The following is a 26,830-nucleotide window of genomic DNA, read 5'->3' on the forward strand; positions in this document are numbered from 1 at the left end:
AGTCATAGCAAAGAAACATGGTGAGATGTTAAAAGTATACCAGAGTCATTTAACCCTTACAAGGTTTCATCTTCCTTGTTGGCAAAATGAGTTTGCATGAAAATCTAGGTTATAGCCGGGCTCGGTGGCTCAGCCTGTAATCCTGTGCCTTTGGGAGGCTGAGGTGATTGGATTGCCTGAGCCTGCAGGTTCGAGACCCGCCTGGGCAGCGAGACCTCATCTCTACAATAAAATCAAAAATCAGCCGGGTGTGGTAGCGCGCACCTGTAATTCCAGCTACTTGGAAGGCTGAGGCGGAAGGATCACCGGAGCCCAGCAGGTCGAGGTTGCGGTGGCCGAAGCGGCCACTGCACTCCAGTCTGGGTGACAGAGTGAGACTCCAACTCAAAAAGAAAAAAATGAATAAATAAAATAAAATTATGATACCAAAAATATTTTTAAATTTATATTTATATTGTTACTCATTTATCACTATTACCCATTATATTTTAAAAATAATAAAACATTTTTAAAGGAAAAAGTTTTCTCTATATTTTTCATTATTTGTTTTTTACTTTTTTAGAGACAAGGTCTTGCTCTGTCACCTGGCTGAAGTGCAGTGATGTGATCATAACTCACTACAGCCTCGAACTCCTGGGCTCAAGTGATCCTCCCACCTCAGCTTCCCAAGTAGCTAGGACTACAGGCTCACACCGCCATGCCAAACTAATTTTTAAAAAATTGTTTGTAGAGACAGAGGTCTCACTAGGTTGACCAGGCTGGTCTCAAACTCTTGGCTTCAAGTGATCCTCTCACCCTGGCCTCCCAAAGTGCTGGGATTACAGGCATGAGCCACCACACCTGACCTGGAAAAGGCTTTCTATTTAGTATTTTCATGGCGCTTTTCCCCTGCTTTTTGAAAGGAGCTCTGCATTTTTGTTTTGACTGGGCTTCACAAATTATGTAGCTGGCCTTGGTCCCAGTTTTACCACTGATAGCTTGTTCAACTTTGACCAAGTCATTTAACCTCTGTATCTCAGTTTTCTTACCTCTCAAATAGAATATTTACCCTGCATCATAGAATAGATGTGAATTCCTTTTTTTGTTGTTGTTTTTTTGAGTCAGAGTCTCACTCTGTCACACCAGGTTGAGTGCAATGGTATGTTCACAGCCACCATAGCCTCGACCAGGTGGGCTCAGGCAAACCTTCTGCCTCAATCTTCCAAGTATCTGATACTACAGGTGCATGCCACCACACCTTGATACTTTTTTATTTATTGTAGAGACGAGGTCTCAACAAGTTGCTCAGGCCAGTCTTGAACACCCAGGCTCAGGAAATCCTCTCACTTCCGCCTCCCAAAATGCTGGGATTATAGGCATGAGCCGCCACGCCGGGCCTGATGTGCATACTTGCGTGTGTGTGTGCATGAAAGTGGTTTGAAAAAGTACAAGTGCTTTAAAACACTGGATGGCATTGTTCTTGTTAATATGAACAACTTTTAACCATGACCCTTCTTGGAGTCTGCGTCTTTGGCCAAACACATTTCTTATTTAAAATGAAGAAATTTAATTGATTTATTTTCCATGGGCCTTTCCAGACATTTGAGAAAGAAGCTAAATGATTCATCAGGACCATAAAGTTATCATGTTTATAGACTAGTGATTCTGTAGATGGTATTTCTTCTTATGACTAAGCGCAAAGTATAAACTAAAAGTGATGCCAAAGCCCTAGACTTCATTCAACAATCTTAAAAGCTTAAAATCTCAAATAGGCTTTCTATTTGGTAAACCCTCTGATTTTTTTTTTTTTTTTTTTTTTGAGTCAGGGTTTCACTCTTTCTCCCAGGCTGGAGTAAAGTGGCATGATTATGGCTCACTACAGCCTCGACCTCCTAGGCTCAGGTGATCCTTCTGCCTCAGCTTCAAAGCTGGTAATACAGATGTTCACCACCATGCCTAGCAAATTTTTTTTTTTTTTTTTTGGTAGAAATAAGATCTCTCTGTATTGCCTAGGCTGGTCTTGGACTCCCAGGCTCAAGCAATCCTCCTTCCTTGGCCTTCCAAAGTGCTGGGATTACAGGTGTGAGCCACCGTGCCCAGTTACTCCCTGACTATTAAGTAACTCAAAAGAGAAACATCATCAGGAGAGTTGAGTGTCCCCAGAACTGTCCTTGGACCATCTCTAGATTTATCATCTTTTATCTAATACTGTTGAGTAAAAAGAAAAATACTACTGTAAATAGAAGCAAAAGGTCCTGCACTCAGGTTGCTACATTTAGGATCTCAGCCTGATTAGAGGATTTATGAGCCTGAAGTAAGCATCAAAGCAGAAGTTGGGGTCTCAAATCTGAACTCTGCTAAATGCACACATAGAGGACACTGACAATATCCTGACCATTGATTGGTAAAAGCCGCACTGTTTGCCCCCATCACTGGGGTTTTCCTGGGCCCTTTACATATCCTCCTGACTCTCCCTAGAGACTGTGTGTGGGTAACTGCCTGAAGGGTGTGGCGAGGACCTTGGGACAAGCTCTTGTGTCAAGAGGCTGGCCCTGAAGAGCCCACTGGTAACTGATCAATAGATTAACAAACTGGCAGGGGTAGAATTCCAAGGGCTCCACTGCTCCTGCGTCCTCGGAGTTGGTCAACATCTCCCTCCTCCAGGCTCGCAGAATCCACTTTGGAGTGTTCTCTCTCTGGCCCTCCCACTGCCTAACCTTTGCCCTCTGTCTAATTGCCCTGATCTCATCCCAACCTCCATAGCTATGTTTAAAGTCCACCTCTGGGGAACACACACAGATTGAGTGTTCCCAATAATCCCTTTCCCAGTCCTGCCTGCCATCAGGGGTGGGGAGGGTTTGTACGTGGACTTCTGGGACACTGGCTGGGGTTTGAGGAGAGAACTCAGTGCCCATCTAGCTGCAGGATGAAGCTGGCCACTGGCTTCTTGATTTTGTGGCTCAGCCTGGAGGGTGGCCGGGCTCAGAGTGACACCAGCCCTGATGCAGAAGAGTCCTATTCAGACTGGGGCCTTCGGCACATCCGAGGCAGCTTTGAATCCGTCAACAGCTACTTCGATTCCTTCCTGGAGCTGCTGGGAGGGAAGAACGGAGTCTGTCAGTACAGGTGCCGATATGGTGAGTGCGTGGTTTCTCTTCCTGTAAAAGCGATCTCTGGTGAGCCTGTCAGTAGCCCTAGCTGGGTCACAAGCCATCATGCACTTTTTCCTGTTATCTACGTCTTAGAGTGGGTTACCGGATTTAGCAAATAAAAATGTAGGACACCCAAGTGAAATCAAGCTCCAAATAAATGACAAATAATTTGTTAGTGTCAGTATGTCCAGGGAAATATTTGGGATATACATATCCTGATAGGTTATTCATCTGAAACTCAATTTTCGCTGAGCTTCCTGTATTGTATGAGAGAAACCTTCCCTGGGGCCATTTTAATCAGTTTGTTGTGAGGCAGTTATTCAAGAAAAGGCAACAGAGGGTGGGGAGAAAGAGTGTGAGGGGTCCCTGGGAGGAGTTCCTCGGGATGAAAACCAAAGCTGAACATTCAGAGACAGTTCTGCCAGGGAGTGAAACAGATTTCTCAGTTGCTCTATGTTCAGTCTGGAAACAAATTCCCCTTTCCCCCTACCTCCTTCCCCCCAGCTTTGTAGTCTCTGACAGGCATCAAGTTGCCCAACTCTCCCAAGGGGGCTGTCGCTGCACTGCTGCCTGTCAGCCATGGCAGGCCTGCTGTGGGGTGGAAAGGCTCACAACCCACCAGGGATCCAAGGAGCACCCCCCCAGGCCTGGCACCAGATGTAGACTTGTTATCTGACAGGAGCACTTAACCCACCTCGCCTGAGCAGGAAAGTAGGTATTCGGTAGCCAGGAGGTATATGCCCTGCCTGGCTGCCAGAGTGCAGTGCCAGGTGCACGTCCTTCCTTCCCTCAGCACTGGTGATGTAATGGGAGCAGAATGCCGAGCCCTGGGCCTCGAGGGGGCATGGTGTAATTTCAAATGTGGATGAAAATGTCTTCCAAAGCATACACGATCTTATGTAGCATTCGTTTTATGGCTTAGTTTACCAAATGTCTCATCTTGGGCTTGGAGATGACAATGGTGAGTCAGTTGAGCCTTGCAGGAAAACACACCTGAGAAATATGATCTCCAAACACTCAGCAGATAAAACAGCTTGAAAGAGAGACAAAAAATTCATTCTTGCTGGACTCACCCCGTAAGTCTGTCTCTCCCTTTTTATCTTTGAGAAGGGAAATCTCTTCCTTATACACTAAGAATGACTAGGAGATAATGGTTAATCATTGCTCCCAGAACCCACAGTTTTGCAGCATAGATAGGGATATGGTTTAAAGAAAGAAAAAAGAAAAAAAGACGTGAATCTTTTCTGTGAAAATTTCACAAGGTAAAAATCCTGGTCTATTAGGACCCACCAAGACCCCTAGACCATGTATGTGCAAGGAGAGATGCACAGATGCGGAGGCCTTGTCACCGGATTATGTTCTCCTAGTTTGCATTGATGGAACAAGAAAGGGGTTAACTTCCTTTGGGCACTGGAATCAACATCGACGTTTTCTGTCCTAGAAGCAACACAAGACTAATATCTGTGGCTTAGCAAACAGATAACAGCAGGACGTTTTTAGGAAATCAAAAACAAAACCCTCTTCCTTCTCTAGCAAAGTAGCATTAAAAGATTTTAGCAAATTTTCCTTACGTTGCAGGACAGGGTCGTGGTCAGCAGCAACTGGTGGGGGATGGGAACAGTCAACAGAGCAATAACGGGAAGGCAAATAACGCCTCTTGCTTTGTGCAAAGCAACCTGTTCAAGGAGGGGCCTTGTAAAAATAGGAAAGCGGGCGGCTAAGTCTTGTTACCTTAGAACCATGAGGTCACTCTTGTACACGATGCTCCTCTTCTCTCTTTAGGGTAGTGGCTCTGAAACTCACCTATGCAGTGAAGCCCCTGGAGGCCTTGTTTAAATTCAGGGGTGCCCCCCCAAAGTATATACATTTTAAGAGGTGTCACCTATGTATTATGTTTTGCAGTTGAATTGAATTACGGTAGCAATGTGTAATTGCAGAAGTCAAATGTGACTTGTCTTCACCTTTTGTTATCGGTATATACTATTACAATTTTAATACAGTTTTTTCCTTTCTTAAAAAATGTATACATTTTTTGGCACCCTCTGTAGATTGCTAGGCCCAACCCTAGTGCTTCTGATTGGTAAGAGTTCCTGATGCAGGTTGATTTAAAGACGTTGATTTAAAGACTGAAATCTTTTGCCAGTAGGAACCATTTAGCAACAATCTACAATTTAAAAAAAATTACTTTTGATGGGTACTTACCACTATTGAAAACAGTAGTGCTCTAACTTGGCTACACAGTCATCACCTGGGGGGCTTTAAAAACTCTTGACATCAAACTAATTAAATCAGAATATCTGTGGGTTGGACCGAGGCATCAGTATTTTAACATTTTCTGGTTGATTACAAAGCACAGCCGAGGTGAAGGAGCACCCTTCTATGACATCATTCTTAACTACTTCAGCCCATAAGTTAATGATTCAGACAGGACGAGGTATGTTTATTCTGGTAGCCCACAATAGCATGTCAGGCATGTGTTCCATGCTTCTTATTCCTCAAGTAATCTGTTCTCATGTCAACACACAATGTCTGTGCTTGTTAAATGACTGGGCTACAGATATGTCGAGATCCCGCATGTGTCAATGGCATATATAGCACAGCTGGCATTAAGGAGTCTGCACCAATGCAAACAAGATTCCCTTGAGAATCTTTTTTTTTTTCTAGAAAGTGGAATTTATTGAGAAGAAAGAAAAACTCCCACAGCGGGAGGGGACCTGAAAGAGGTTGTCCAGGAATCTTTCTAAAAATACAGATTCCCCCCTCCCTCCTGAGAGATTCTAATTCAGCAGGTCTGGTCTGTAGTAGGACCCTGGAACTGCACTTTTTTTTTTTTTTTGAGTTGGAATCTCACTCTGTCGCCCAGACTGGAGTGCAGTGGCCGCTCCGGGCCACCGCAGCCTCGACCTGCTGGGCTCCGGCGATCCTTTCGCCTCAGCCTTCCAAGTAGCTGGAATTACAGGCATGCGCTACCACGCTCGGCTGATTTTTTTGATTTATTGTAGAGATGAGGTCTCGCTGCCCAGGCGGGTCTCAAACCCGCGGGCTCAGGCAATCCACTCACCTCAGCCTCCCAAAGGCGCGGGATTACAGGCTGAGCCACCGAGCCCGGCTGGAACTGCACTTTTAACAGGTGGTTCTTGTACCAGACTTTGAGAAACACTAGTAATGGAAAAATCAGAGTCACGGGTTTGAATCTGGGGCGTGCATCCCATTGTTGGTGACTTCTGGCAAGTTACTCAAATCTCTCAAGCTTAGTTTCCATATATATATACATATATGTGTATATATATATGTGTGTGTGTGTATGTGTGTGTGTGTATATATATATATATATATAAAGTTAATAATACTATGTTATGAGTCTGTTGTGAGAATTAAACATAATATACATAAAGAATTAGTGGTCTGTATAGAGCATGGTAAGTACCAAACTACTTTTATAAATGATATGAGAAAGACAGTCTGGTGAACAGGTTAACTGCATTTGTGTTGTTTCAGTTCTCTTTCAACACAAAATTGTAAAATCCCAGAAATACCAGTGGCTAGACAACAGCCTCTCAGGTTCTGGAAGAAGTCTCCTAATGAACTATGATTTAAGTGTTCTCTGCCTTACGAAGGTCTCTGGGGTTGGGTAACTGGAGCAGCTTCCATAATGACTGAAGATACCGTCCACACCACCATGCTTTATTAATAGGACCTTGCAATGAATTTCTTCTTGTGTGTAGTTCCAAGAAAAAAGTGTTTTTAAAATATAACTCTTTTTTTTTTTAGAGAAAACTTTTATCTGTCTGAAATCTTTGAACAAAATTTTATGAACCTGTAAGTTTGAATATTTTCCTAAGGAAAGAACTCATCATCTTCATCAGATTCTCAAGGGGATCCATAGTCAAAAAAAAAAAAAAGAAAGAAAACAGTCACTGGCTTAGAGGAAAATAGATTGTTCTTGTGCTCGGGTGACCAGCCTCCCAGTTTGCTGGGGACTAAGGGTAGAAGTGGAGGCTGCTGAGATGCGGGACTTTCAGGCAAACCTGGACACGTTGGTCACCCTACCTCATGCAGTAACGATCTGTCCTAGCAACTGAAATACAGATTTAGCTTTATTTAGTTAAATTGTCACTGTTCTGCTCTGTTCCTTCAGTGTGTTCTTCATGCTGAATCTGAGTGTTTCTGGAAGGAGACAGGATAAACATTTCAAATAAACTATACAGAGTTCTTTCTAGCACCTTTAGTAGAACCACTAGTGGAGAGAATGGACACACCTCCTAGGAGGACATAACTCTTGACCTGCACAAAAAGCCCCAGAACTTTTTTTTTTTTTTGAGTTGGAGTCTCACTCTCTTGCCCAGGCTGGAGTGCAGTGGCATGCTCACAGTCACTGCAGCTTCAACCTGCTGGGCTCAGGCAATCCTTCTGTCTCAACCTTCCAAATAGCTGGAACCACAGGCGTGCACCAGCATGCTTGGGTAATTTTTTTGATAGAGTTGAGGTCTCGCCAAGTTGCTCAGGCTGGTCTCAAACCCCTGGGTGCAGGCAATCCTCTCACCTCTGCCCCCAGAACTTTTTACTTTTCTTTTCAGTGACAAAATTGAGAGAGAAAAAGGGTAGGCCCAGGAGGCAGTATCTGTGACTGAAGGGTAGAAATCTTGGGTTCCATCAGTAACTCTTCTCAATCTTCTGCTAGTTTTTCTTTTAAGAGTTTTGTGGTATTTCACTTTATCCAGAAGGTTTTAAGCTTTATATGATCCTATCTGTCAGTTTTCTTTCATTATGGCTCCTGAATTTTATGTCTTGATTAGAAAACCATCCTCACATCAAGATTAGACAATATCCTGCTGTTTTTTCTTGAAAGCATCCATATCTAATAAATTCATAATAAGGGAGTGTGGCTGTATTTCAGTACAACTTTTTATGGACTCAAACATTTGAATTTCATATCATTTCCACAGGTAATAAAATATTATCCTTATTTTGACTTTTCCTTCCAACCACTTAGAAACATAAAAACCATCTTTACTGGCAGGTTGTATAATACAAAGCAGGCCATGGGCTGGACTTGACCATGAGCCATCGTTTGTCAGTCTCTGAACTGCCGGATCAAGTTGTCAGCCTCCCACTCCTACAAACACCCAGCCAGAAAATGAAATGGATCTGTAGAATGGCACATTATTGATGCTTGGCTTGAAACATCACACTGTAAACCACTCAAACTATAATTTGAGGATATGGTATTCTCAAATGATTGGTGTTTCTGCCTAGACTCAAGCCATCACCATTTTTTCTTAGATCTTATACTTCAAACTTCATTTCTAAACAGAATTTCTGCAGCTAACATAAAACATTAAATGAAACAAAAAAATAACTTTCATCAACAGAAGACTAGAATTCCATTTCGTTCCATTTAATTATCTTTCCAGCTGGAATATCAGAATTTTCTCTTCTGGGAGTTCTCAAGTGCAAAAAAAGGTAGAGGGTAACTCAGGAAACCACACCAAATCTGCTGCAAATGCCCCTTTCAGCAAAGTTATTAAAAGGATGTCTCATTATCGAATTTAAACATTTAGACATTGGCACGGTGGCTTGTGCCTATAATCCCAGCACTTTGGGAGGCCGAGGGGGGAGGATTGCTTGAGCCCTGGAGTTTGAGACCAGCCTGGGCAACACAGTGAGATCTCACCTCTACAAAAAATTTTTTAAAATTAGCTAAATGTGGTGACACGCCTGTAGCCCTAGCTACTTGAGAGGCTGGGGTGAAAGGATCCCCTGAGTTCAAGAGGTTGAGGCTTCAGTGAGCTGTGATCATGCCACTGCACTCCACCCTGAATGACAGAGTGAGACCCTCAACTCAAACAAAACAAAACAAAACAAAACAAAACAAAACAAAACAATCTTAGACATTTGTTTCTTCATTGACATTTTTTCTGATATCTGCAAAGGTAGTATATGTAGAACATTTGTAAAAAAGCAATCTAAAAGAAAAAAATCATAATCTTATGTGCAAGAAACATTTAATTATATGACCCAGTGTGATTATTTTGATATGTGTAATTTTTATTACTAATATTTTTAAATCCACACTACCCATTCCCCCATTCTCATGCTACACACACACACACACACACACACACACACACACACACACACACACACACGTGCGAGTGTGTAGTGTATCAATGGTAAGTCATATTTCTCAAGAACTTTTAAAGTAATGCAGAGATTACTGGTGAGCCTGCATACTCCATCAACAGGTTATAATACCTCTCCATTACAAATAACAAGGAACTCTGGGTGAAAACAAAACATTAGCATACATGTGTGTGTGCATGGGTACATGTGTGTGTGCATGGGTACATGTGTGCATGCAAGCTAGAATGAAATAAAGGGAAATTCTCAAATTCCAGAAATGAAAAGGAAACTAAAAACCAGAGTAGTGAGCTGATGCTGTCATGACCCTCAGAGTTTCTATTCTGGAACATTTGTAGACTCCAGGGGCTGAGGAATGGGGTCTTAATGTCCATACAAAGAGAGGAAAAGTAACCTTCACCTGCAAGAATTTGGAAGCTGGAACTGACCAGCCCGCATAAAGCTTAGAGTCTCAGGAGCTGCCTAATCTGTTTAAAAGGAATTAGAAAAGCTCTACACATTGTTCCAAGGAAGTGGCAAGAACCCTTTCCATCTACCTGGGGCTGAAGGTAAAATAAAGAACGCTTACTAAAAAAATCACTACCCCAAGCATAGGTGAGGGATCTGAATTTATGGCCTGGTGTGAGCATCCCAGCTGAGCAATTAATATAAATACTGGTGTGTCGCATATCTTGAGACTCTGAGAGCCACAGCAAAAGAAATGACAAAACTATTCTGTAGTTACGTGACCCAGGGCATGGAAATTCCCTCAGAAATGCAAGCCCTATTAAAGATGAGCTCTTTTTTGTTGTTGTTGAGTTGGAGTCTCACTCTGTCGCCCAGACTGGAGTGCAATGGCCGCTCCTGGCCACCGCAGCCTCGACCTGCTGGGCTCCGGCGATCCTTCCACCTCAGCCTTCCGAGTAGCTGGAACTACAGGCACGCCACCACGCCTGGCTAATTTTTTATTTATTGTAGAGATGAGGTCTCGTCAAGTCGCCCAGGCGGGTCTCGAACCCGCGGGCTCAGGCAATCCACTCACCTCGGCCTCCCAAAGTGCTGGGATTACAGACTGAGCCACCAAGCCCGGCCTAAAGATGAGCTCTTACTGAAAAATGACACACCATGTGAACAAATAATCCATCATGAAGGAGAATCAGTAGACATTAAAAATGGCTTCCCAAGGACTGAAGATAATGAAATAATATAGCAAGAATATTTGAAATTATTAAAGAAATAAAAGAAGAAATAGAAAACAAAATTTTGAAAAACAGAACTCAATGAAAAATGAATATGCATATTTAAAAGAAGAGCCAAACTGAATTGTAAGAAATTAAAATTAGACTCATTGAAAAAAAGTTCAGTGGATGGGTTAAATAGCAGATTAGATGATCTAGAGAGAACTAGTAAAATGGAAAATAGATTTGATGAAACTAGCTAGAATTCAGTACAAAGAAGAGAGAAAAAGATAAAAAATATGTAAGAAAAGTTAAGATACATGAAGGACAGGATAAAAAAAGATTCAACATTCAGTAATAAGAGGCCCAGGAGAAAAACATGAAAGAAAATAAAGAAAAGAAAATATTCAGATAGTGGCACAAATTTTTCAAGAGTGAAAGAAATCCAAGTCTTCAGATTGTTCCAAGCAGGATAAGGAAAAATAATCCACATCTAGATTCATTGTAGTGAAACCGTGAGGATGTGGAGAAATTGGAACACTTGAGCATTGCTGGTGGAAATGTAGAATGGTGCCACTGATATGGATAGCAGTTTTGTAGTTCCTCAAAAAGTTAAACATAGAATTACCATGTGACCCAGCAATCTTGCTCCTTATGTATATAGCTAAAAGAAATGAAAACAGATATTCAGACAAGTGCTTGTACACAGTTGCTCATAGCAGTACTGTTTACAATGAATAAACAAATGGGTATATCCATAGAATAGAACATTATTTAGTCACACTGATGAATGCTACAACATCGATGAACCCTGGAAACACTGTGCTAAGTGAAAGAAGGCAGTCACAAAATGTTCTGTATTTTATGATTCCATTTATTGGAAATATCCAGATAGGTAAATATATAGAGACAAGCAGCAGATGTGTTTGCCGGTGGCTAGGGGGAGGGAGACGTGGGGCTCGCATGATGAGATTTGTGTCTTGGTGAGAAGAGAGCTAGACGTCTGTCTACTTTGGACGTGATGAAATGTTTCAGAACTCGATGAAGCTAATGGTCGTACAACATTGTGAATGTACTGAATTGCACACTTCAAGATGGTTATGTGAATGTTATGTGAATTTCCCTTTGAGGAAAAAAGAAAGAAAGATATGCCATCAAGAAAGTGAAGAGACAACCCATTAAATGGGAGAAAATATTTGCAAATCTGGCAAGGCCCTTATTTCTAGAATAAAGAACTTTTACAATTCAACAGTAAGAAGACAAATAATTTGATTATAGACTAGGTAGAAGGTTTAAACAGACGTTTTTCTGCCGGGTGTGGTGGCTCACACCTGTAATCCCAGCCCTTTGGGAGTTGGAAGTGGAAGGATCTCTTGAGCCCAGGAGTTGGAGGCTGTGGTAAGCAGTGATCATGCCACTGTACTCCAGCCTGGGCAACAGAGTGAGACCCCGACTCAAAAAAAAAAAAAAAAAAAAAGACGTTTTTCCAAAGAAAATATATGAAGGGCCAATAAGTAGGTGAAAAGATGCTCAACATAATTAATCATTAAAGAAATACAAAGCAAAACTAACATGAAACACCACTTCACACTCACTAGGCTGGCTATAATAAAAATGACAGAAAATAAAAAGTGTTAGTGAGGATGTGGAGAAATTGGAGCCCTCATACAGTGCTGGTGGGCATGCAAAATGGTGCAGTAGCTTTAGAAAACAGTGTGGCAGTTCCTTAGATTGTTAAGAAAAATTACCCTATGACTCAGAAATTCCATTTTTAGGAAGAAATTAGTGTCCTCACAAAAGCCTGTATACAAATATTTGTAGCTGTATTATTCATAATAGCCCCAAAGTGGAAGCAATCCAAATGTCCATCAACAGATGACTGGATACACTAAGTGTGCATATCTTCAATGAATCATTTTCTGGCAATAAAAAGAACTTAAATATGAATACATACTATAACATAGATGAACCCTGAAAAATTCTGTAAGTGAGAAAAACTCGACACAAGAAGCCACATGTTGTATGATCTAATTCATGTTAAGGGGGTGCCCAGGCTAGGGACGAGGAGATGAGAAGTGATTGCTAACAGGTATGGGGTTTCTTTCTGAGATGATAAAAAAACGTTCTAAGATTAGATTGTGGCCATGGTTGCGTGACTCTTTGAATATGCTAAACCATCGAACTGTACACATTAAATGGGTGGATGTATGATAGGTAAATTATAACTAAATAAGGCTGACATAGAAAAAAATGTAATGGAAAGAGGTCCAAGTCATAAAGGCAACTGCAACAACTATATATTGTTGAGTAACACGTTATCCCAAAACTTAGCGGCTAACAATAGCAAACATTTATCACACAGTTTCTGAGGGTTAGGAATCCCGGAGCGGCTTGGCTGGATGGTTCTGGCTCAGAGGTTTTCATAAGGTTAAGGTCAAGCTGCCCGCTGGTGCTGCCATCTCTGAGATTTGACTGGGGCTGGAATCGCCTGTCAAATCCACACAGCTATTGGCAGGAGGCTTCTGTTCTTTCCTCCATGGGCCTTTCTGTGGGGCTGTTCACAACACAGCCTCCCCCAGAGTGACTGAGGGAGAGGGAGAGCTTCCAAGGCAGAAATCACGGTCTTTTCTAACCAAATCTCGGGAGAAACACCACCACTTCTGCGGTATTCTCTTGGTCACACAGACCATTCTGGGACAATACGCAAGAGTGTACCTACCCGGGGGCCAACTCAGACCACGATCTCATATCATGTGTTGTGTCACAGCAACAAATACCCAAACATAACGTAGGAGAAACAGCTTGTTGTCCTCCAATATCCACTCTTTCCCTTTTCTTCAGTAAGAAGGCCCTCCTCCTCCCAATTTTTAGCTGGGCTCATGGCTGCCTACTTCATTTCTTAGCCCACCTTTGAGACTAGGTGTTGCCACTGGATTAAGGTCCGGCCAGAGGGAAGTATGAGGAAGTGATGCATGTAACATTCTGGAGTGCGTTTGTTAATGGAAGGCTCTAGACTCGAATTCTTTCCATCCAGCTGCGGATAATAAGGGTGTGTTGGCCGATGCTACATCTTGGACCATGAGAGCCACGGCTACACACTCTAGGGCAGGTAGAGCAGAAAGCCACAGACAACCTGGGTTCCAGAAAAGTATAGATTTGCCACACCTGCCTCATGATCCTTACTTCTGGATTTTTTTTTTTTTTTTTTGAGTCAGGATCTCACTTTGTCAGCCAGGCTGGACTGCAGTGGCATGATCACAACGTTCACGGGTCACGACTGTCTCAATCTCCTGGGCTTGGGTGATCCTTCCACTTCAACCTCCCGAGTAGGTGGGACTACAGGCACGCACCACCATGCCTGGCTTATTTATTTATTTGTTTCTTTGTTTGTTTTGTAGAGTCGAGGTTTCACCATGTTGCCCAGGCTGGTCTTGAACTCCTGGGCTCAAGCAATCCCCCTGCCTTGGCCTCCCAAAGTGCTGGGATTACAGGTGTGAGCCACCATGCTCAGCACTTCTGGATTTTTGTGAGATATTCTATCGTGTTTAAGAATCTGAATAATATAGTATATAAGGGATATAATAATATATGGGGAAAGTTGCAACACGCTATTGATGGACATACAGGAAGACCTAAGTAAATAGAGAATTATTCTATGCCCATGTTTAGGAAGACTGAGTATCCTAAGAAAGACAGTTGTCTTTAAACTATACATTCAATGGATTGTCAATCAACATTCTGATATTATTTCTTGTAGAATTTACTAAGTTGACTCTAGAATTCATATACAAGAGTAAAAGTCCAAGGATAATCAAGACAATTTTGAGGAATAATAAGGAAGAAGGACTTTTTTTTTTTTTTGAGTCGGAGTCTCACTCTGTCACCCAGGCTAGAGTGCAGTGGCACGCTCATGGCCACCACAGCCTCGACCTCCTGGGCTCAGGTGATCCTTCTGCCCCAGTCTTCCAAGTAGCTGGAACCATATGCCTGTGCCACCACGTCTGGCTAATTTTTTTATTTATTGTCAAGATGTTGCCCAGGCTGGTCATGAACTCCTGAACTCAGACAATCCTCTTGTCACGACCTCCCAAAGTGCTGGGATTATAGGCGTGAGCCACTGTGCCTGGTCTAAAGAAGGGCTTTAAAATATAAACTTAGTATCCAAAATAAAAACAGAAAGATGGGGTGTAAAGGGGCTTCAACTGCACCTAACCCTATACCCGATCCTGTTCTTGAACTACATTTAATTAAATAGGAAAAATATTTATAGCAAGTTTGGTAAATGTCAACATTTACTGTGTTTGTGCAGTGGGTACAGGGGTGTTTTTTCCTCTGATTTTTCATCAGTTTTGAAATACCTCATAATACAAAGTAATCAAAAATAAATACATGGTAGGAGAAGATTGAAGGAAATAAATAAAAAAGAACTGCTATGTGTCTCACTTTGGGATTAGTTATTGTTAAACACATTCCCTCAGGCTTATGCTGGGACTTGTATCTCCTATAAAGAGACAGAAGTGTGAAGGAACATGGGCTTTGGCGACAAACCAGAAATCTAACTTTATATCTTATTTCCCCCACTTGTTGATGGTGGGTGTTATGTTAAAGATCCCAGTAGGGCCTCTAAAAAGTTAGGTTAGACCTGATGGGGTGTGTGTGCAATCTTGCACAGAAGTTAGATTAGAAAATATAGTTTATTTAGAAAGAAAATGAGAGAGAGAGAGAGGAGATTCACCTCCCCAAGGTAGGGGAAGTGGCCAAAACTTAAGAAAACATGTCCTGGCCAGCACTCAAAGAACAGGTGGCTAGATCATAACTTAGCAAGGCAATGGCAAATGAGGGGAGAGAGATTGAGATTCACCTCCCCAAGGCGGAAGGGGGCCAAAGCTCAAAGGACACGTGGCCAGACCATAGCTTAGCAAGGAAATGGTGGCTGTCTGCTTGACGTTGAATCCTTTTAAACTTTTCCTTTGATGGAGAGAAGGTCTTTAAGGTCTTTAAGGTGATTGGTTTGCTCCACACCATCATGAATGGGACAGGTAAACGCAGATACTGATGTCAGGTGATGGACAGCGGACAGTTGGTTTGTCACATGATTACTGCCGTGGTAATGGGGTCTGTCTGTATCATGAAAGTCACGAAGGGCTGATTCGGTTAACTTGGGTCTTATGGGTGAAGGCAACTACTTGTAATAGAAAAGCTAATTAGTACAAAACAAGCTGGGAGGGCATTGTAAAGTAATTATCAATAGCTACCTCTGAGAAACTGGTTCTGTCCTTGGCTCGTGATTAGAGGGTAAGTTAAGTGAACTGTAAGAAAGACATGACAATTAGGCAGTGTTAACAGGGCTGCTCTGGCTATATTGACTCCTTGTTATGTCCTTTCAATGGGCAAATCATGCAACCTCTGTTTTGTTTTTTTTTTAAGATATGGGGTACAATCATGCAGCCTCTTAGTCTCATCTTTTTGGTCAGGTTAATGGGATAAAACACTCCATGCAGTTGACTATCTCGAGGTTATCTCAGGCCAAGGTTAGTTTTACCTGTGATGACTGCCATTGATACAACTGCCATTGATACAACTGACATTTGCAAGATCATAAAACCAAGAAATTCAAAGCTTTTCAGATTGTTTTTGCTTAGTTCTATGATACAAATGCCTAAATATTGCTTCAGAGTGTTCTCTTTGCTCTTTGCTCAGTAGTACTTTGTCTACATTTATGGAATCGTGCTAAACTTCTTTCAGGCTAATCTTACACACTTCTATAGTACTGCTACAATTCCATTTCCTTAAGGGGATGGTCTAGTAATATTTTGCTTTTCGGTGTGTGGCGTGTGGTCTTACAATGGCTGGAGGATTAAGGAACCTTGAGTTTTAGTTTGGTTTTGCCATGGCCCTTATCTTCAACATCACGCAGGTAAGAAATGTTAGAATGCTTAGTAAATAAATAAATACTCATGGAATTCTTTGAGATTAGGAGAAAAATGACAAACAGGTCTCAAGGTTATTATTCTTTTATGACATCATTATCACCTAATTGGGATGTGAGGAACAGTGGGTTTAAAAAAAAAAATGAAATATGTTCTTAGAAAATTTTCATTTGATGAATTTCATTTGATGAATGTTCCCAAATGCTTGATTTCTAATTATCTCTTCTGGCTCCTTTCCTTTCTTCTTCCTGCTAGGAAAGGCACCAATGCCCAGACCCGGCTACAAGCCCCAGGAACCCAATGGCTGCAGCTCCTATTTCCTGGGTCTCAAGGTACCAGAAAGTGTATGTACTGCCAACGTTACCTTCTTGGTTGACTGGTCTTAACTAAGGGTAATTCGAGCACTATCACTGATGGAAGTGACCATTTATGGAATCTAGTTGAACAATATAATTAGGCATTTTAATTGAAGAAAGAGGAAGGGAGATAATTTTCAAAGAAGATAATCTGATTTCCTTTTCTCAGAAGCAGCTGTCCCTCAGAGAAGCCCTTGGTAGTAGCTCAGCACTCTGAAATCGCCACTGCAACATTAGTAGAAACTTAGGCTCCCAAAACATGACTTAATTTGAAACAGAGCTGATGTTTGACTTATTTAAATTATGAACCATTCCAATGGTGTGCTGGAGCTGCCGGGTGCTGGTCAGTGAGTGCTGTTATGTCATCATGACTTCACGCTGATATCATCAAACCAACCATGTTTGGAGTACTGACACCATAGACATCTGCTAACGCCCACACACCAGTGCTTTATGCTCAGCACACTGACCTTTTCTCAGTTGGCTTCCCCTTAAAACAAGTAGTGAATTAACTTATTTTAAAACTTCTTAGTAAGCCCTTTTATCTTTTTCACTTTATTTTATTTTATTTTTTGATTCAGGGTCTCACTCTATCACCCAGGCAGTGACATGATCACATCCTCGACTTTCTGGGCTCAGGCAATCCTTCTGCCTCAGCTTCCCAAGTACGTCTTGGTATGTTGCCTAGGCTGGCCTCGAACTTCTGGGCTCAGACAATCCTCTCACTTTGGCTTCCCAGAGTGCTAGGATTACTGATGTGAGTCACCACACCCCGCCTACCTTTTTCACTTTAGAAAAGAAGTTTCATGTAAAATGTATATAGAGAGATTTTATATCAAAGCCATGATTGTGAATTGTTTTAGTAAGGCTAAACTTCAGCTGGGCTCAGTGGCTCAGCCTATAATCCCAGCACTTTGGGAGGCCGAGGTGAGTGGATTGCCTGAGCCTGCGGGTTCCAGACCAGCCCGGGCAACTCGGCAAAACCTTGTTTCTACGATAAATCAAAAATTAACCAGGTGTGGTAGTGCACTCCTGTAGTTCCGGCTACTTGGAAGGCTGAGGTGGAAGGATCACCTGAGCCCAGCAGGTTGACGATGGGGTGGCCGTAAGCATGCCACTGCATTTCAGGCTGGGCAACAGAGTGAGACTCCAACTCAAAAAAAAAAGAAAGAAAAAAAAGGTGTGGGGTTACAGGCTGAGCCACCACGCGGGGCTGTTGCAATAATATTCTATGCAGCATAATGTTTATCCTTCTAACTTAAATGCCACTCACCTATGTGGCATTTTCGTGCAAATTGTAATAAGATCCCCTTTCCTCAAGATGACTTTCTTTCATCTGGCAGAAATGGATCTTAATATATTTATTTTGCTAGAAGAAGAAACTTGATTGGTTGCTGGATATTGTTTGTTTGTTTGTTTTTGAGTCGGAGTCTCACTCTGTCACCCAGACTGGAGTTCAGTGACCGCTCCCGGCCACCACAGCCTCGACCTGCTGGGTTCCGGCGATCCTTCCGCCTCAGCCTTCCGGTAGCTGGAACTACAGGCGCGCGCTACCATGCCTGGCTAATTTTTGATTTGTTGTAGAGATGAGGTCTCGTCAAGTTGCCCAGGCGGGTCTCGAACCCTCAGGCTCAGGCAATCCACTCACCTCGGCCTCCCAAAGCGCTGGGATTACAGGCTGAGCCACTGAGCCCGGCCTGGATATTGTTCTTAATAAATACATAAATCTATGAATCTATGATGTCTTGAGGTGGGTGCCCCTCAGTCATGGTGCCCTTGTACACTGCACCACCTGAGCAGCTGTGTGTTCAGCCTTGTCCATATCATCACTGTGTGACTGGACACAGGAGAAAGAAAATCCTTTCAAACATGTATCTGTATTACAGAACCCACCTGTGTGTGTGATGTTGTGGTTTGCCCATCATCCCTGTGGGCCAGGGACTGTTGAGTTCTGCATCCCACACCCTCCCCGACATATCCAGACACATCACACACCCTTAAAGCAGTGCTGTATGGGATACTGGTGATCTCTTGATGAACTGAGACTGAATTTTTTTGTACTTCTTAGCCTTGAAATCCTTTGTTCAAACAAAATCTCATATGGAAATGTTAACTTAAGTTTCGGTTAAATTTGGAAGTCTTTTGCTCTACCCTCTTGAATAACCTTCTGGTCTCTTTTCATCACTGTAGCAGCCTGCAGATTTGAAAATTACTAAAATAGATTCTTCCTCCTTAAGGATTCAATCCAGACTCCTCAGTATGGCATACATGGCCCTCTCTAAGAAAAAAAAAGGTGAAAATGGGCCAAAGTTGCTTATTAAATGAATAGCCACATAAGGAAAATGTAGCATCCTGTGACTCTCAGTCTGATGTATTCTACTGAGTCAGTGGTGTTTCTGAACTGATCTGAATATGTCACAGAAATGTGAGAAGTGGCCAGTTAATAACAAGGTGGGTAGGGTTGCTTAAGGTCTTTCGTCTAAACGTGGCGTTTTTTTCCCCTTTCTTTTTCCTTTCTTCATTCTTCCCCAGATGGGCTTGGGCATTCCAGCAATGACCAAGTGCTGCAACCAGCTGGATGTCTGTTATGACATCTGTGGTGCCAACAAATATCGCTGCGATGCAAAATTCCGATGGTGTCTCCACTCGATCTGCTCTGACCTTAAGCGGAGTCTGGGCTTTGTCTCCAACGTGGAAGGTAGGTATCTTCAGGGCATGGCCTGTGAGCAGGGAGTTCTGTTCCTGTTTTCACACAGAGGTGTAGCCAGGGTCCCTTGACTCAAAGAGATCGGGGAAGCTCACTGGATGTTCTTTATGCAACGTTGTGACTGATGAAGAGGGTGAAAGAAGATTCTGGGCACTCCTTCACTAAAGTTCTTGCTGTCCTGCCCATGGGCTGCTGGCGCCACTCCTGATGGAAAAGACCACACCAGAACCTTCCCAGAGAAATAAAAACCTAGACTTGAAGACTGGAGAAAGAGTTGCCCAACTGGCTTGGGCTATCCATTCCACTGTTAAATTATTTTCCACACCTGGAGTTATTCTGTATAAGACCACTTGGTTTGGCTTAAGGCCTTTTTTTCTTATTTTGTTTTCAGTCAGGGAAGGAATTAAAAAAGCAAAAACAAAAAACCTCTTTTTGTGTGTAAAGGCCTATGTATACTTGAGGATAATTATTTTATCCAACTGCTTTGCTACCCAGTTTCAAGCCCTGACTCTGTCATTTCTTTTTCCCAATTTGCCTTAGGAAAAGTTTTTAATCTCTCAGCTTCTGAAGCCAGAACATTATAGCCAGGTATTAGCATGTTATATTTTTAGATGGTAAAGGTTGAAATTCAGGCTTATAAAGAGCTGGCCCTTTGCCACAGAGAGTGTCAGCAGTAGAAAGAATCTTGGATCTTGTTCATAGATCAATGTCTAGAGTGCAGTCCTGAAACGAAGGTGTGAGGGCTCCAATATATGAATAATTCATTGGACCCATGAAAGGGAATGTCATTCTATTCTGTTTCCACAAAGGGCGAAAAAGTGGCTGCTGCTAATCTGGGGTCAGGTCAAGTTACTTCCTCCAAGTAATATCCTACTGATTGTTTCTCCTAAAAAATCTCTCAGATCTCACTTGCCGGGTTACTGCAAATTAATCCAATCTCTGTGTCCCATCCAAACTATTCTCCCCATTGGGACCAGACATATTTTTATCACACAAATCTGGTCATCTGCACTCCCCACTTGAGTCATTCAATAGATTCTTCCTCCTTAAGGCGTCAATCCAGACTCCTCAGCATGGCATACATGGCCCTCTCTGATTCAGTCCTAGCTGACCTCTCCAGCGTCACCTTGGGTATTCCTGATTTCTCTCTTGACTCCCGCCATGCTAAACTATGTGGGTGGATGGCCCAGACCTTTCTGTCCCTGCAGTTCCCTCTGCTTGGAACATTCTAATCATTCAAAGTTTCTTGATGTTGAAACACTTATTGTTATAATTCACGTACAATACACTTCACCCATTTAAATGGCTTAATGATCACAGAGTTAGTTATGCAGTCAAGCCCACCATCAATTTTAGAACATTTTCATCACTCCAAAAAGAACCCCTTAGTCATTAGCAGTTGCTTTCCAAACTCCCCCTGCCCAGCTCAAGGCAACTACTCGTCTACTTTCTACCTCTATAGATTTGCCTGTTCTGGACATTTCAGGTAAACGGAGTCATATAATACGTGGTCTTTTGTGACTGGCTTCCCTCTCTAGCAAGGTTTATCCATGTTGCATTGCACAGTTCATTCCCTTTATTGCTGAATAACTTTCCATTGTATGACTATAAGATATTTTCTTTATTTATTCTACTACTGATAGACTTTTGGGTTATTTTCACCTTTGGGCTAGTATGAATAATGCTGCTATAAACATTTATGCACAGGTTTTTGTGGGAGACATGTTTTCATTACTCTCTGGTATACCTATATTTAGGAGAGGAATAGCTGGGTTAAATGGTAATTCCATGTTTAACTTTTTGAAGAACTGCCAAACTGTTTTCCAAAGTAGCTGCACTTTTTTACATGCCCACCAGTGGTGTTTCCACATGTTCACCAACACCTGTTATTATCTTTTTGATTATAGACCCTGGTGCATGGGAAGGGGTATCTCACTGTGGTTTTGGTTTGCATTTCCACGACAGTGAATGATTTTGAGCATCTTTTTTTGTGCTTATTGGCCATTGCATATGTGGTTGGGAGGTACATCTATTCATATTCTTTGTTTCTTTTAGATTAGGTTATTTGTTATTTCAATATCGAGTTGTAAGAGTACTTTATATAATTTGTATGCAAGTCCTTTATCAGATATATAATTAGCAAATATTTTCTCCCTTTTTTTTCACGTCCTTGATGGTATTATTTGCAGCACAAAAGTTTTAAGTTTAGATTAAATCCAATTTATCTATTTTTTTCTTTTGTCACTTACACTTTTGGTGTCATATATAATAAGACTTTACCTAATCCCAAATTACAATGGCTTACTCATGTTTTCTTCTAAGGGTTTAATTATTTTAGTTCTTACATTTACGCTATGATCTATTTTGAGTTAACATTTGTGTGTGGTATAAGACAGGGGTCCAACTTCATTCTTTTCGACATGGATATCCAGTTGTTCTGGCACTATTTGTTGAAAAGACTACTATTTCCCACATTAAATTGTCTTGCATTCTTGTCAAAAATCAATGGACCATAAACGTAAGGATTTATTTCTAGACTCTCAAGTCTATTTCATTGATCTATGCCATTACCACACTGTCTGATTACTGTCATTTTGTAGTAAATTTTAAAATAAAGAAGTGTCTTTAAACTTCTATTTTCTTTGTCAAGACTGTTTTGGAAATTCTGGATCCTTTGACTTTACATACGAGTTTTAGGATTAGGTTGTAAATTTCTGCAAGAAACAGCAGCTGAAATTTTGATAGGGCTTTTGTTGACTCTATAGATCAATTTGAAGATATTGTCATCTGAAGAAAACTATGTTTATGTGAATGACTTTCCATTTACCTAAGTGTTCTTTAATTTCTTAAAACAGTACAAGTCTTGGGCTTCTTCTGTTAAATTTATTCTTAAGTATTTTATTCTTTTTGATGCTATTGTAAATGTAATTGTTTTCTTAATTTTATTTTCAGATAATTAATTGATAATGCATAGAAATGCCACTGATTTTTTTCAGCTGGGCACTGAGGCTCATGCCTGTAATCGCAGCACTTTGGGAGGCTGAGGCAGGAGGATCATTTGATGCCAGGAGTTTGAGACCAGCCTGAGCAACATAGGGAGAATTTATTGCTACAAAAAATAAAAAAATTAACTGGGTGTGGTGGTGCATGTCTGTAGTCCCAGATACTTGGGAGGCTGAGGTTGAAAGATCCCTTGAGCCCTGAAGTCTGAGGCTGCAGTGAGTTATGATCTCACACTACATTTCAGCATGGGTAATGGAGTGAGACCCTATTTCAAAAAAGGAAAAAAAAAAGTGAAGGAAAGAAAAGAAAGGAAGATAGGACAGATAAAAGAAATGGATTTTTTGGTATATTTTCTTATATCTTACAACCAGGCTGAAATCATTTATTAGTTCTAATAGATTTTTCTGTGGATTCCATAGGTTTTCCTAACCACAAGATAATGTCATCTGCATATCATCTTCCTTTCCAGTTTGGATGACTTTTATTTCTCCTACCTAATTGCCCTGGTTAGAACTTTCAGTACAACATTGAATGGAAGTGTTGAGAGTAAACATTCTTGTCTTGTTCTTGATCTTAGAGTGAAAGCATTCAGTCTTTCACTATTGAACATGATTGTTGGCTGTGATTTTTTCTAGAAGGGCTTTATCAGTCTGTAGAAGTTCTTCTCCTTTCCTGGTTTGTTGAGTGTTTTTATCATTTAAAAAGTGTTAATTTTTTTCAAAAATTTTTTCCTGCAATCTGTTGAGACAATCCTGTGATATTTGTCCTTTATTTTATTGATAGGGTGTATTATATTAATTGATTTTTAGTATATTAAACCAACCTAGCATTTTAAGCATAAATTCCATTTGGTCATGGTTATAAAGTTTTTTTAGATATTGCTGGATTCAGTTTATTAGTATTTTGCTGAGTATTTGGCATCTATGTTAGTAATAGATACTGGTATACTCTGCTATTCTTGTGATGTCTATTATTTCCCACATTAAATTGTCTTGCATTCTTGTCAAAAATCACTGGACCATAAATGTAAGGATTTATTTCTAGACTCTCAAGTCTATTCCATTGATCTAGGCCATTACCACATTGTCTGATTACTGTCATTTTGTAGTAAATTTTAAAATCTGGTTTTGGTATCATAGTAATACCTCATAAAATGAGTTGGGCAACAATCCCTCCTCTCCAAATTTTTGGAAGAGTTTAGAAATGATTGGTATTAATTTTTCCTTAAGCATTTGGTAAAATTCTCCAGTGAAGCTAAGTAGAATTGGGTTTCTTTGGGGGAAGTTTTAAATGACTAAATCAAGAGCTTAGATTAGTAATTGTATTTACATACACGAATAATCCATTTACATACACTAATAATCCATTTACATTTTCTTGAGTCAGTTTTAGCAGTTTATTTCTTTCTACAAATTTGTCTATTTCATCTGTTATTTAATTTTTTTTTGACATGCAGTTATTCATAGTATTCCTCTATAATCCTCTTTATTCTTGTAAGATTGGTAGTGATGTCCCTCTTTCATTCCTAAATTTAGTAATTTAAGTTCTCTCTTTTTTTCTTGGTCAGTCTAGCTAAAAGTTTGTCAATGTTTTTGATCTTTTCAATGAACCAACTTTGAAAAACTGATATATCATTTACACACTGTGAAATTCATCTTTTTTTTTTTTGAGTTGGAGTCTCACTCCGTCGCCCAGGCTGGAGTGCAGTGGCACACTCACGGCCACCCCAGCATCGACCTGCTGGGCACCGGTGATCCTTCTACCTCAGCCTTCCAAGTAGCTGGAATGACAGGTGGGCGCTACCACATCTAGCTATTTTTTATTTATTGTAGAGACGAGGTCTTGCCAAATTGTCCGGGCTGATCTCGAACCCGCGGGCTCAGGCAATCCGCTTGCCTCGGCCTCCCAAAGTGCTAGGATTACAGGTTTAGCCCCTGAGCATGGCCAAAATTCACCTTTTTAAAGTACAATTCAATGTTTTCTTTTGTTGTTTATTCACAGTTGTGCAACCATCACCACAATTTAATTCCATCACATTTTCACTAGCACCAAAAGAAACCCATACTCATTGGCAGTCGCTTCTAATCTGAGTCTGCCTCCACCTCCCCAGGTACAACAACTCCTGGAAACCACTAATCTTATGTCTCAGTGGATATGCCTTTTCTGGACGTTTCGTATAAATTGCATTATACAATATGTGGCCTTTGGTGTCTGGCTTCTTTTGCTTACCATAATGTTTTCAAGATTAATTCATGTTTTATATTTATTTATTTATTTAATTTTTTTTTTTTTTTTTTTTTTGAGTCGGAGTCTCACTCTGTCGCCCAGACTGGAGTGCAGCGGCCGCTCCCGGCCACCACAGCCTCGACCTGCTGGGCTCCGGCGATCCTTCCGCCTCAGCCTTCCGAGTAGCTGGAACTACAGGCACGCGCTACCACGCCTGGCTAATTTTTTGATTTATTGTAGAGATGAGGTCTCGCCAAGTTGCCCAGGCGGGTCTCGAACACTCGGGCTCAGGCAATCCACTTGCCTTGGCCTCCCAAAGTGCTGGGATTACAGGCTGAGCCACCGAGCCCGGCCAATTCATGTTTTAACATGTATCAGTACTTCATTTTCCTGATCATTCTTGAGGTTTAAACTTAGATATCTTATTTCCTCTGAGATATCTTTTCTAATAACTCTTACCCTAAAGGGATAGAGACCCTTTCGGTGGGCTCCCATACTGCCTTGGGGTTAATTTCATCATGGTGTAGGGTAACCTCTAGTGACCTGTCTATCCTGACCATCAATGAGATTCCTGAGTTGGGGATGATTCCTTTTTTTCTCTGTATCACTGGCTCCTAAGAGAGTAGTTGACGCGCAGATCCAACACACAAATGTTTTTCAGTCGATGAATGACTGACTTCATCCCATATTTGAAGAGGGAAAGTATAGAAAACGCAGTGTTATATTCTGCAAAAATGGCAGAACTTCCATGGAGTGAGCATGGTAGTCTGGGGAGATTCTGGTTGCTAACCATCATTTTGACCAGGGACCCAAAAAAGGAGGGCACCCCAAAGTATAATCTGCTTTACTGAGCTGGGTGGGAGCTTTTCTGAAAAAGCTTCTCTGAAATGTATGCTCTTCCTTCTCATTCTGCGTTTGGATCACTGGCTTTGCTTTCCATTGGGTATCACGTCATCCTTGGAAATATGGGGCCTCTTCAAAATGACTCAATGTTAACCTTTATATTTCTCTTAATCTTTTTCAAGTAGCCTGTGATTCTCTGGCTGACACTGTGTTCAATACCGTATGGACCTTGGGCTGCCGACCCTTTATGAATAGTCAGCGGGCAGCTTGCATCTGTGCGGAAGAGGAGAAAGAAGAGTTATGAGGAACAGGGGATTCCTTCCTGGTTTTGAGTGACACCACAGCTGTCAGCCTTAGAGACGGCAGCATGACAGTTCTCTCAAACTGTTTCTTTGGTGTGTGGACACCACAAAGCAGGAGAAAGGAAACATTGTTCTACAGCTGGGACATGAGTCCCACCCTTTGAGGAAAACGGAGAAAAGGCGAGGAGTGATTTGAAGGCTACCTTTCACTTCAACACCGGTCTCCTCAACCAAGACATCTTTGCCTGGAAATTCTCGAGTTCTTAGCTTAAAGACTAAAATACAAGCAAACCCGGCAATTCCTGGACCTGATTATTATGCTCATAAGTGAAATTTTGGGGAGTCCGACCATTTGGGAGTCAGTGACTTCCCTCTGGTCCGTGTTTCAGTTGCCAGCAAGCGTCTCATGTTTAATAAAGTGTACTTTTTAGAAAATTTGGAAAGAGATGAATGAGTTCCATTATCACCACTCTGTTTCCATTTTACTTAGAAGAGACCAGAACCCAACCTGGTAAGTTCCACTGATGACAACAATTATTTCCATTGATGCCAAAGAGAGAAAAACAGGGTCGGAGGCTTATCTGATTAAGGCCAGTGGAAGTGAAGGTCAGATGGAATTAGGTCTCTGAGGTTTCATTTTTTCCTCAGGTGACTTACCCCTGTTGGTATTCCCGGTTACCACGTGGTGCTAGCGTCAGGCTAAGATCTGAGATGCACTTGGTTAAGTGCTACTGACGGAGACAGCTGGGAAAAGTCCCTGCAGCCTGTGGGGAGTGAGAGACAGATGGCCCTGCCCTAGCTGTGGTTCTCAGCCCTGACTATGGCTTGGAATACCTGAGGACCAGTTAAAAGAGGGCAGCAAAGACTCTCTGGAGGTGGCGCATGCGTACTATATGCACTGGTATGGTAAAAATGCTCTCCAGGTGATTCTGGTGCACAGCGAGGGCTGGGGGCCATTCATCTAGACCAGGAACTGGCCAACTAAGTCCCGTGGGCCTGTTTTTGTATGGTTTTATTGGACAGCCAGGTTCGTA

The 26,830-nt window shown here is 41.6% G+C and overlaps 1 protein-coding gene across 2 annotated transcripts; it reads left to right on the plus strand.

The window, feature by feature from the left end:
- The first annotated feature begins 2,776 nt into the window (after window positions 1-2,776).
- PLA2G12B (phospholipase A2 group XIIB) lies at window positions 2,777-26,637 on the plus strand. Of its 2 annotated transcripts, none has more exons than XM_008052023.2 (4): window positions 2,777-3,116; window positions 16,615-16,703; window positions 19,248-19,413; window positions 25,677-26,637. In XM_008052023.2, the coding sequence occupies exons 1-4, from the start codon at window positions 2,906-2,908 to the stop codon at window positions 25,796-25,798; spliced, it is 588 nt and encodes a 195-aa protein (XP_008050214.1). In that variant the 5' UTR covers window positions 2,777-2,905; the 3' UTR covers window positions 25,799-26,637. The 2 variants fall into 2 exon arrangements, with proteins under 2 accessions (XP_008050214.1, XP_008050215.1); XM_008052024.2 differs by having other exon boundaries at window positions 25,680-26,637.
- Window positions 26,638-26,830: the final 193 nt, after the last annotated feature.

Source organism: Carlito syrichta, unplaced genomic scaffold (assembly GCF_000164805.1).
Source record: "Carlito syrichta isolate Samal-C Ts95f unplaced genomic scaffold, Tarsius_syrichta-2.0.1 Scaffold254036, whole genome shotgun sequence".
Lineage (NCBI taxonomy): Eukaryota > Metazoa > Chordata > Mammalia > Primates > Tarsiidae > Carlito > Carlito syrichta.